This window comes from Numenius arquata, chromosome 8, assembly GCF_964106895.1.
Source record: "Numenius arquata chromosome 8, bNumArq3.hap1.1, whole genome shotgun sequence".
Lineage (NCBI taxonomy): Eukaryota > Metazoa > Chordata > Aves > Charadriiformes > Scolopacidae > Numenius > Numenius arquata.
Genome location: NC_133583.1, coordinates 38,768,508 through 38,781,644, shown reverse-complemented (window position 1 = coordinate 38,781,644; position 13,137 = coordinate 38,768,508). Strand labels below are relative to the sequence as shown.

The window sequence follows — 13,137 nt, the reverse complement described above, 5'->3', positions numbered from 1 at the left end:
CAACTTTCAGCATTATTGAATTCCATCAGATATACAGTTCCATCAAAAATCAAAACCTTTTGCAAATAATAAGCAGTCTTTTCTGGTTTTTCTATTATTGTTATTATTACTATTATTACGATAGCATCATGAAAACATAACCTTGTTTGAGCTGACAAATGCTCCACTTACCCTCAAATCCTGACTTCAGCAGTGATCAGCAGCAGAAATTTATGGCAACCAGGAAGAAGTACGGTGAATGTAGAAGGATTTCTTCTTTTCCTTGCCAGTTGCCAACAATAAACTGGCTTTCTGAGCTGGCCTCTCTCTCATACCCGTGGTGGTTGCTAGCAGCTGAGTAGAAAGAGAGACTCAGTTGTCATAAGCTTGATCTCAGTGACATCTTACGGCAATACATTTCTCATTTTAATGATACAATAAGTGAAAGGTATTTCATTTTGTTTACTTTAAACATTTTTATTTAGTTAAGCCTGTACCTCCTTAGATACAAAGAAACAGTATAATGCATCCCTATTTACAGCCATTATGCCATTTATGATTATAAAGACTAGACATGTCCACTCCTCCAATCTATTTTCTAAATGATGAATCCTAATCTATTTTATCTTATTGTGTATAAAACTGTGCCACATCTCTGGTCATCTGTGCTTTCTTGCTCTCTTCTGGTTCTACGATGTCATTTTTTTTTATTTGCTGAAGCTAAAACTACATGTGATATTCTAGACATGAGAACAACAGATCTTTTACAGTGGCACAAAAATGTGTCTGCTTTATATTTTGCTATCAGCCCTTGAGTCCTTTTTAAAGACTATTACAACATTTCTTCCAGCATCAAGGCTGACATAAGTGACAGGTTATATGTTACAGTAGTCCAGAAATGTCATGTTTGAGTTCCTTTAAAACACTTTTTGGGTGAACATCACCTTATGGCAATTCTTATTGTTTGATATTATTTTCATCTTCTAAAACACATTCAGATGATGATAGACATTGAGAAAGTTCCTCAGATAGTGAGAATCTCTCTAAGCTTCTTTATTGTGAACATCATCAGTGAAATCTATTAATTTAGTATTTAGTCCTTTTATACCTTGATTGCCTATCTACTCAATCATCTCTCTGGGAGGCCTCCTGCTTCTAGTGTTGTTATTTTAACAAAAAAGAATTATTAACTTTTATGTCTGTAGCAAGTTGATTCTCAAAATACTGTGGTTTATATTTAACTTGACAGATTTTATGCTTTTGTTTCCCTATCTTTGTCCATTGACATGACTTGCAGTTTTGAAGGGTGTCTTTCCAAAATCTTCATTCTACTGTTTTGGATTCTTTGTTTGGGTTTTGTTTGTTTGTTTATAAGATATTTAATTTTTTAATTTTTTTTTTTAATTGATGGGTTATATGTGATTATTCTCTAATGCACTTTATCTCTAGCCTGCCTCCATGCTGTTTGCATTAAATCTTTTTAGCTGTTCTTTTCATTTTTCTTCTCACTAACTTTCTCATTTTTATTTGCTCACTCTCTGAAAGTTAAATATTACTGCAGGGGATTTTTTTTGCCCTTTTCCTTCTCAACAAGTAAGCTGACTTTCAGTCCAGAAGTGGTTCTCTGATAACTACTTCTTGAATCAGGTCCTACATACTGCTCAGAACTAAATCAGCTTCTCTTCTTGTGGGTTGTCTGATTACTTGCTATAAGCAGCAATCATTTATGTATGTAAAAGCTTCATTTCTTTTGTCACTTCCTGATTTAATGCCGTGTGTGTTGGAGCATATGAAATTTTGCATTATTGTTTAAACTTTCTGCTCAGCCAATGTAATTCCACTTACCCTGTTGCATTTATGTCACCATCTCCATCGCGTGATCGGCTATGCAGCCCCAGCATTATACTGTCCTTAGTTGGGTGTGGATTCTGTAAATAGTTGCTGGAATATGTTGATAGAATTAACTTATCTGGTTTGACCCTAAACTTCCCTTGATTTATTACTTTAATTCCTTGGAACACTTTGTGTAATACAGTGTCCCTTTGACAGTCTTCCTTCCTCCAATTTTTGGAGTCCATCCTTTCCATCCAAGACCAAAATATTTTAAATTTTAAATGGATTTGAAGGGGGGACGGGGGGAGGGCTATATGATTTTTATATGATATATGTGTTTAAATAAGAATACAGCTTAAAGTAGTTGTATAAATGAAACAGAATATTTTTTCACAAAATAAAAAGATCCTTTTTCTTGAGATAGTCTGAATTTGGGAAATTTGCTCAGATTCAACAAGAAGAAGCCTAATCTCCATTTCTAAACCCTTCCCAACTGGAACTTATAAGACCTTATTGTACCTTTTCAAGGTACAGCTCATGAAATACAAGACCATTCTAGGCAATACGCAGTCATAGCCTAAACCTTGATATAAGGCCGTTTCTGTATCCTTCTTATTTGAAGTTAACAAGAGTTTTTCAGGAGACCACAAAATGTTTTTTTCCTTGCTTTGCTTGTGAAAGACACCCAGCACTCTGTTGTTTACTGGCACTAACAATATTTCCACATTTGTCTCCCGCATAGCATTTATTTTATATTTTCACTCTATCTTATTGACTATTTTGTGATTACATTTATTCCCTTGTGCTGCCACATTCTATGGATAGTTTGTTCTGCAATATGTTTTGACACTCAAAGTGAACTTATTGAATTTCTCTATACTTGGTATTACAAGATAGCTTTTCTCCTCAGTATGTCGTATGTGTCTGACAGCACTAGCCCTTTTCTTCCTCCTGTTGTTTAGATCATCTTTGGCACTTGTGTTCTTTGCTCCATCAGACAGAGCTGTCTAAAACTGTGCTGGGCTGCCATCCATCAAAGCCCGCTCACTTTTTGTCAAGTCCCTCCACAGCCAATAACCTGTACCAGAAGTGTTTGACACTCAGCGAAAACCACCTCCCAGCTGTTACATGACTTTCCTGATTAGCAGTTCAACGTGAAGCAAAGGATTGACTAGAACACGGGGAACATTGGTGGTTCTTTTCAGTCAACAGTTAGGCAGATAGTCTCAATAGGTTTACCGAATTTCTCCTGCAGTGGATCCCCCTCTGATACTGCAGCCTTTGTCTCAGCAGCACAGCCTTAATCCTCCCTGAATGGGAAAAGACTTATGAGGCATCACTGCAGCACAGCTGCCACAGAAACAGTTTCTGGCAAAAATTACGGCACTTGAAGTATTGTCCTGATTACCCTCATCTGTGGTTGTAGTTTTCCCCGTGAATATTTGCTGACACAAAGCCATCTTGAAGTACCCGGGTAAATGAAGCCGGACAAGAGGCTGTGTGATGGCAGGCTTTCTACTCAGGAATCCAAGTAGCATGTGTCCCTATAACTGAGAAGTTCACACATCGTGCTGTCCTGTCAAAGAAGACTCAAAGTAGATCGTGTCCCGTTTGTAAGGGCCCTGTTCTCCCAAACAACTGGAAGGAGCTTTCCAGTGCCTACTTCATGACTGAGGTAGAGGAAGTGATTGAGAGGACTCAAATTTGAAGGAATGGGACAGAATGCATTTTAAGATGCAAAGTGTTGCTCCTTGATTATTTTGGTAACATCTTTCATAGACAAAAAGGAATATATGAATGCAATAAGTTACAAAACAGCAAAGCTTCTTATTGTTCCTATTTTATATTACATATTAATTTTGGCTCATGAAGCTTACAGAAGATGTAAAGCCACAGGAAAGTGTCACACAAAATCTGTGTCAGGCTGGGAAACTTGGTAGTGGGGGAAAAACTGTAGTGTATCAAGAGCATTCACAAAGACAGAAGTGTCAGAAAAATCTGCAAATGATAAACTAACTTTCCTCCAACTAGGTATGCAGTGCAGTGGCCAGCAAAACATTGCAGGTACATACCTAAAAACCAATGCACTATAAATAACACATGCTGTATTTTTTTAAAATGGGGCTTGAAAAATTATTCTACAGCACTCTTCTCTTGTGTGTGACCCTGCTGAGTTGGTTGTGCTGGTTCTGGTGGCATCTGTTGCTGGGAAATGAATTGCTTCTATTCATCACTGGTTTCAAACAACTCTATTTTTGCTGTACACAGTGAAGTGGAGCAATGAAAGAGGGTTCTAGTCCTTAAGCGGCAGTATGGGAAGGAAAAGTGTCTGTTATAAGATACTCAAAGTTCTAAAAATGGTCTGAGTTTCGGGCTTTTTGAAGTTTCTAATATCTAATATTCTGTCAATAAATTATGATTACTTGAAAAAAAAATCCTTCGATCTCACTGGGAGTTTCCTAGACAGAGTTTTCGATACTGGTTTGGAGTCACTAAAACATCATAAGAAAAGGTCTAAGTTTTAAGAGGTGTTGCCCAGTAAACCAATAACTAAATATTTCCTCTGTGGGAAAGCAGAGGTGGAGGATGACAAACTTCATCTAAGCTGTTCTTTTTCTGGAAATTGAAACATTTTCAATCTGTACAAAGCAAGCAACTGCAAAATTAATAGTAGCAAGAATTCTAGGGCTCTTGCCATGAAACACTTGAAATTTCCTAAGAATTTTGTCTTTCGCTGTGTATGGTCCTTTGGCTGAATACATGAAAAGTTTACTCCTATGATCATAACGATCACTCCCTTTGAGGGATTACAAGGTGCTAGATTCCTCCAGCTTGTCAGGGCTTTACATTACTAGAGAATTCAGAACTTCTGAAATTGATGCTGAGAACATGCTATTGCAATCATGCCTCGGTAGAGGAGTTGCAAAGGGAAAAAAGACTGCGGGGAGTGCTGTCATGCTGCAGCACAGATATTCTAGCAAAAGATCAGATGTGGCATTAAAAGCCCTGCTCTGACTCTTTGCTGTGGAATACAGCTCTATATTTTGTTCCTGTTGAAGAGTTAAAACATGTGGTGTAGAGTGCAATTATAAGGATGTCTCTTTTGTCAGAAAAGCTCTCATGCCGCTTTGATCAGCAATTAATATGAATCCAAACTTGCTCTGCATTATTTACTATTATATCCTGCCATGGCTTCACTGGAGGCAGTCTCAATTCTCAGTCTCTGGGCTGTATTCACCTCACCTGGGTAATTCACTGAGCTCTTGGTGACACTCTTTCCCTGAATGTCAGGGAACTGCAAGCTGAGTGTAGTGTTCTGATAGCAGCAGGAGCCGGTCCCTGGCTCCCGTCATACGGCAGGTGCACGTTCAGCTTGTGATGGAGAAGAGGCAGAGAAGCCCATGGGGAAGCCAGTAGGCAAGACCGACTTGACAGAATAATTCCTTCATCCCACATATACTCCCTGCCCAGGAAGAGATGCAGCCTGGCTGCATCAATTGCGCTGCTGGCGGGAAGTGCACACAGGCACTGATGATGGAGGTGATAAGAGAGACTGCAGGGTATGACCTGCTCTGACACTGCAAGCAGCCATATGGCCCTTCTCACCAAAAGCTTGATGTTCTTCCTTTCACACTGACACAAACTATACAAGAAATCAAAAACTTGCTTTCTTTGCTAGCATCTGATTTGCTTTTTTCAGCACTCTCAATAGTCAGCTCCATGGTAGCTAATGGCTAAACCAACCCACTGCTGGAAAAAGGGGAAATGAGAAAATTACAGGGCAGATGCAGAAGATCATATGAAAGGAAAACACCAGATTTTTTTTCTCTCAAGTAATGCTTGTATACTTAGCTGCACTTACAGTGAACATGTAATATACCAAACCACCACCTTCAAGTCAAGTCTGAAATAATAAACAGTATTAGAGGCTTTGGTCTACAATGTTTGCCATTTCGGGGGCAGTAGCTACCTCTGAACTTTCATTGCACGCTTCACTCCCCGTCTCCCCACTATAAAACTATTAACAATAATAACCATCGCAGTGATTTCAACTGGAGCACAATTTAGCTTGAACATAGCTCTGGTTTAACAAATGCAGTCACTTGGTTTTATTTAGTCTGTGTGTCTAGAGTTGCGCATCATGATTCTTCATCTCTCTCTATAACCTGTTCACATCATTTCACTGCTGCAAAGTACTCACAGATTTCAATAGAAGGCTGACTGGAAACAATCCACATCGCATAACATAGTGGTTTCCATCCAAAGGGCCGGCAGCGGTGGGAAGAATCCCTGCAGCCTGTTGGTGTCCCCGGCAGTGGTGCCACGGGAGGAGCCATGTGGTCGGGCCCCGCACACCTCCACATTGACAGGGAGGGAGAGGCAGAATCCCACCTCCTGGGCCTCGTTACTCAGGGACTTGCAGCAAATACAGCTCAGCTGAATTCAAGAGCGAGCCTCAATATGCAACTCCAGATCTCACAAAAACACTCGCACTAAGAATAATTTTCCCATCATATGTGCGGTTTTCACAGAGTGTTAATTGATCCTGCTTTGTGGCCCTATATAACCAGCTCTTTTCCAGACAAACTTAGATGTGCCATTCTCACTCTCTTTAGGAGAAAGGGCATAAAGTAGTGCACTATCAAGGCCAGTCACCACACACTGGAATACCTGGTATTACAAAAATCAAGGTGGTTACAGAAGATCACACCAACCCAGAAACTTCGCAAGGTCAAGACAGAGCCCTTTAGGCTAGTAGGTGTCTTGTTTTCATTATTCTCTGCCCAGGAAGCATTTATCACTATGAATTCATTGAAAATTTTAAAATACAGTAAAATGAGAAGAGCAGACTTGCAGGAAAACCTCTCCCTTTGCTACAATCTGTTCAGGAGAAAAATGAAGGGATATTTGTATGTGCGTGTGGGAGTGAGAGCGGTGCGGGGCGGGGGAGTATACCCAGAAGAAATACAAATACCATTTCACAGTGGAAGTGTGAGTGTGAGAATACAGTATCTGTATTTTATCTAATATTTGTGCAGGTTCCATCAGTTTATAAAGGAAAACGAATGCTGCTAATTTAAAACAGCTACAATGACTTGCAAAAATGTAAGCAAGCTGCTATTGAAACTTCAGGGAAAAATATTTGAAAGTTGATTGCCTTTTTGATATTTAAGACAAAAGGATAGAGGTTCTCTTACATTATCCAAACTGAAAAAAGCACTTTTTGTTACTTTTAGAAGTATAACAGCATTATTCTATTATGATGATGGTTTTATTTAGCTTTTAAAACCCCGTGATTCTAAAATTTTGGAAAATAACATGTTAATAATGAAGTTTGCAAGCAACATCTGAGTGTGGGGCTTGGTTAGCAGCAGGTGCTGTCTCCAATGGGGTGCCCAGCACTGTCAGACCACAGATTCCATAGGAAATTAAACTGGGGAGCCACAGTTCTGAACATGTGCCCCAGGACGGATGTGATGAAACACAAAATATCTGTTTATGGTCACCATTCTGCAAATGCAATTATTTCAGCGTTGTCTTAGCCATGCCACGAGTTAGAAAATGTTCCCAACTTGACTCTGCAACCTTGCTTACAGTGAATATCATTTATCCCCAAGACATTCCTTCGCTCCAGTTTGCTTAATTGCAGAATGAGGTCCGTGCCATCTCTGAATAAGACAGAACTCCAAGATAGATGTTGAAAGAAGTATAGCAGATGTTTAATGGAGAAACAGACAGATTTCTGCAGTAAAATGCATGCCATCAAAAGTCAATAAAACTTGCAAAAGACAAACTGTATTTAACTGAGAGGATGCAAATATCCAGGATTTAGATACTGATCTGTAATTTGTGACTTTAACCCAAGAGATTAGCAATAGTGCCGTTAGCAATGCCATTTGATCTAAAGAAAATGGCATTTCAGAAAAGATTTCACGTCCATATTTTTGTGCTACACACCTTTCAGGGCAGACCTGACAACAAGCTACGTGTTGGGACTGCATCATGCAACATGAGTTCCTGCATTGCTAATCCAGCAGAGGAGTTTTACTCCTCAGCAGCCCCACCTCTTCTGATAGATCTCACCTGCCTCTGGAACGGTTTCCTTGCATTAATTCAGTTTAGGAATAGAAAAGAAAGTGTGAGGAAAAAAAAAATATCAATGAGAGGCTTAGTCAATATGACCAACCTAATGCATTAGATTTTTTTGGTCAATTACATTTCTTTTCCATAGCTTAATTTAGATAACCATCAGGTAAAAGAGGAAAAAAAAAACCTATATACAGTTAAAGCAACATAAAGTATCAACTGATTTAAGCAGCTGGCCAAAGCAGTTAGCAATGCATCTATTCCTTGGTTAAATTATTCTCCTAGAGCTGCATAATACATGCATGACTGATATTTTTATCTAGAGCATTAAACCTAATGGCTGGTTAGTTGAAATACAAAACTGTTCGGAACAAATTCATGAAGTTCAGAGAGCTGGTGTAGGTCCCAGAAATACCCATCTGTCAATACATTTTAGTGGTCCCTGCAGCCTCGTACTGAAAAATCTAAAGACTCTGCGTTTATAAAAGGCTGGGTACATATTGGCAATTGCTTGGGTTTAACTATGTATTGAAATAATATTCTGAAAATTAGGAGAAAATTGTTTTCAGAATCTTAGATGTAATAGCTTAGCCAACTACAGCAAACAGCTAACTGTACTTTTTTATGTTTTCTTTCCCTACAGGTATACCCAGTATTTCCAGTATTGGTAGTAAGTAATAAAACCAGTATTGTTTTGCATTGTCATTCAGCTTCTTGGATCTAATTTCCCAACATCCCTTTCTGTTGAAGATAATGTTTCTCTGAAACTGTGCTCTATAGTGCAGGGGCTGTGTATTGGCCATTCCGGTGTTGCATTAACATGTAACCGTATTACCTGGTCAGAGAGAATGTCACTCCTGACAGTACATCTGCCTTCAACCACAGGTTTTCTGATGAGTTCTGATCAGCAGATGAAAACTGAGTGTTATACAGAGAATTAAGACAGTGTTCCACAGAAAATACTTGTTGAGCATCTCTTCCTGTCGTCCCGCCCCCCCCCAAAAAGTGTTTGCTAATAACAGAGAAGTATATTAATTTTTATGCTGGTATGTGTTTGTGTAAATTTGAAGAGCAAATGGAAGAGTTTATAAATTAAAGAGGTTTCCTTTTTATGAAGTAGCTTAGCAAGTGCAGGGGATCTGCTGGAATCTTTGCATTAACTCCAGCAGCCTTTGAACTGAGCTTTACTCCACAAAGTAAACAGAATTGTGTTCCTTCACAAAAACCTGCTTTCCTGTATGCAATTAAAGGACCAAAATATTAACACTTAAACTATAAAATAACCGTAACACTGTTATGTAAAGAACTAGCATATCCATGAAATAGATGATTGATTAAATAAAACCCTTGAAGGGACTAAGTGCACAGTCGCTCAGCTGCTCGTCTAGCCAAGTTCTGTGGCTGAGAAGTGCACACAGTCACAACACGTTAGCTGGTTGCAAATAAAGCAGGCAGGTAGAAATGGGATCCTGCTGTGGCTGACTGAAAGAATATTCCCCACAGCCTTGGCTTTGCAGAGGCTTTAGGCACAACTTGTGTTATGCAGGACTATCACAATGATAAAATATCGCAGCAGTAAAATGCAATTTGCCATACCTGGTATCCAACTGAAAAAAAATGTCTCACTTCTTATGATGCAGAGTCAGGTCTGTCAATTTATAAATCAGCTCAGTTTATTTAAACTCGTGAATGGCGCTGATTTGTTAAGCTCTAGACAGCAAGTTAAATGCCATCAAAAGTAGCCTCCTTGCAAATGAGAGCAGCATTAACAGCTGAATGCCATGGCATCTGTTTTGCAGTTGTAAATAGTGAAACAGCATCAACGACAATAACGTCAAATGAAAGCCTTAATCTTAATAATGTAATTTTCCTGCTGTAGTATCTCCTTTGGCATTTCCATGGCTGCATATGCATAGTGCTATGCTATTTTCAAAACCCTGTGTTTATACATGTATTTTATAATATATAAAAAAAAAAAAAAGAACTAAATAAAAGAGTTTATGTCACTGTTTTCAGGAACATTCCTGCCATTAATAACAGAAATGCGATGAATGGGAAAATAGCTCTTTGGAGTTTGGTTGTGCTATAGTTTCTTAGTACTGTGTTGCATGGACTATATGGTTGTGTTTTCACTTCACACTCCATACAGCCTTTGTCACCACATCTACCATTTCTGAGCATCAGCAGATGTTGGCCTTTGAAAACTTAATAGGGAAACTCAAATACCTTTTAAACAATGGTGACCTGAAAGGATGCATTGTTGACCTCTGTATTTTACACGGGGGTGATTAGTACAGTTTATCTATTACAAATGGAGAAAATTCTGTTTAACATTCCATAGGAAATACAAGAGTTTCTGCAAGCCTATGCTTTATCTTTAACCTTCTGTAAATGTCTTGGAATAATATGTAGTAGAATTGAATGCATTTCTTTGCCTCCCTGGAAAGGATGAAGCATGAGCATCTCTTCTTGAGCACAAGTAAATACTGATACTCTGCTTGGTTTTTTTCGTGTGTTTTTTCTTAAACAGCTCAGGGGGAAAATAGTTCTACTTGCACAATGTTCTGAACATCTTTCCTATAAAATAGAAATAGCAGAATTATCGTTAAACAAGGATAGAACCCGTAAATTTTTCCTGGTCTCTAAGAGAATTTAACAGAAGTACAATTAACACATAAAATCAAACAAGATTAATTAGTTGTGGCTGCTTTAATGGATTCTGCATGATTTCTTCTTTTGTCTATGCTAATACAGTATTTGTGTTCGTATCAGCAGAGTTTTTCACCATCTGGGGACAGGAAGGTACTCTCAGGAGATAGAGTTTGGGTTTTATTTTGCCTGCCAGCAAATGCTAATGAGGGTTATTGGTGTGCTTCAAGCTTTTCCTAGTATATAAGGAGGATGGGGTTGGGGTGGGGAGTTATGAAGACTAAACTGCCAGCATACAAAGAAGATGCCACTGCAAGTACGTTCATTCAACGTTTTTAAGACTGCAATGAAAGCAAGCAAAGAAAAATAAAATATATTTACCTGTGTGCACATATATGTATCATTCTCTATTCCTTTTCTACCTCAAAGGATCTTGTATTAAAGCAGCTCATCGTTAAAGTTTGAACACAAAGAAAGAGTGGTCATTAAGTAAACATCCTTTCTGATCATCTGGAAGAAAAAAAGAAAAAAAAAAAATCAGAGCTTTCCCATTAAGGTCATTTGTACCTGCTGTTGTCTATCAGTCAAATAATAGGTTCTCTGGTCATTTCCAGCATTCTTGATTCCAATGCTGGCCCTTTCAGCATTTTTCAGCCATGTCTGGAAAAATACTGGTGAAAGCGTTAGCAATTAATGAGTCCCAAAACCATTTCATAATTTTAAGCAATGCTTATATACTGTATGTAAATATTCTGAAAACTACATTATTTTGCTTGCTAAAATAATGATTGTACATTTTTACACAGACCAGTGCATCGAAATGTTCATTATTGTGACCAAATACCAAAGTTACTAATCTGTACATGTATGCCTTCAAAAAGTTGAATCTTCGAAACTATAGCTTCTGTCTTTGTTCCTGTAAAGCCTAACTCCACTAATTATGGTAAACAGTTTGTTATAAAGGGTATAATTAGATACAGGATAGGATAGACACGATGTGCAAATAACTATGTGTGGGTGATTATCACCTTAAAGCCTGCTGGTGGCAGATGAATCAGAGTTTAGAGACAGACCGTGCACCCAAGTGCAAGATGCAATCACAATAATCAAATGGTATTTCCTGCTTTGTTCTCTATGGTTTTGTTTTTCTTTATAGCCAATTTCAAATTAAGAGAACTTTCTTTTTTTTTTTTTTAATGATAATGAACGCAAGACACAGAAGTAAAATAAAAAAAAAGACTGAATGGGCATTCTTTTATTTTATTGTTTTCTTAACCTTGAAAGTTCTAGTAGGTATTTTTCTGGAACTAAAATAGTGTCAGGATGAGTCTAGCTTTATTTGTTTTACATATTTGTTATGAAATTTTAATGTAGTAAATTTATATCTTACAAGGTTATGAGAGCAAATACTAGCAGATTATTTTTTTTTCTTTCTTTATACAATGCAAAGTATTTTGGACCTGATTTTTCCCCCTTGCGCTGAGAAGTTCTCTCATTAAATTTACAGCCATGGGATCAAAGCCATTACAATGCCAAGTTCGGGATGAGAGTATGTACACAACACCCACATATGTCAGCGGGATATAAACATGCATAACTAGGCTGTACATTACTTTTCTATTATTATTTGAGGTCAAGTTTTACAGAGAGACCTGTACTGTTGAGAGGCCATTAAGATGTTTATCTCCTTAGAACATTTAAATATTGTCTTCAGACTATATATATTATTTTGGACATACTAGCCAAATGTTCTCATTTCAACTCAATTTCATCCAAATCTGACTTTTTAATAAATAATAGTTAATCAGCAATCACCTCATCTAACAAAAATTATTATAGTAACAAGCCAGTAACAGTATTTGTTTTCCCTCCTTTAATACTTTGAAGCACTCAGAATTTTTCACTTTAACAATTAGATTTTCCATTATATTAAAACATTACTGGGCTGAAAGAAGAAAATGATAGCCTATGTGGTATAATGCACTCAATCAAACACTGGATCTGAAAGGAATTTAACGTTCCAAATAAAAGACAATACGAGTAGTTTATTTACCTGATAGGATTCTTAGCAAAGCCAGTTTTCTTCTGTATAACTAGACTTTCCCCCTTGAAGTTCAGTAAGCAGAGCGCCTGTGCTGACCCCAGCGCTGAGCAGAAACTGTCTCTTTGCAGAGTGGTTTCTAGTGCAGAGTCAGAGACTACCAACGCTGCTCCAGGGAACGCTGACAGGTCTTTGGGGTGGGATTTGGGGGAGCCCTTCTTTCAGTTTTTGTTTGGCCAGATCCACCAATTTTAACAGATAAGAAGAGCCATTCTCACCAGTCTAGTAGACGTGGTCACTTACAGTTTAGTAGTGTTTCTCATTCTTCATCCCAGTTTACCTTCACCAGCTTGGCTTAGTTAAAAACAGTGTATCAGTCAAATTGTATTTTCTTTTTTTTTTTTTTTTTTATTTGCTGTAATACATAGGGAATTACTTAGGTCACAGTTATCTTTGTTTTAACCATTAATAAACCATCAAGCAATAGGACACTATAGAAAATAAGTTATCAACATTTCAGTATGCACCATGATACCCATGCAAAACAC

At 37.9% G+C, this 13,137-nt stretch overlaps 1 protein-coding gene across 1 annotated transcript in view; it reads left to right on the top strand.

Moving 5' to 3' along the window:
- Positions 1-13,137, top strand: part of NTNG1 (netrin G1) — a 151,108-nt gene that overhangs the window by 92,397 nt on the left and 45,574 nt on the right. Inside the window, exon 4 of the mRNA XM_074152124.1 lies at positions 8,543-8,569. Within this exon, the coding sequence (XP_074008225.1) occupies positions 8,543-8,569 (27 nt within the window). The remainder of the gene's footprint in view (positions 1-8,542; positions 8,570-13,137) is intronic.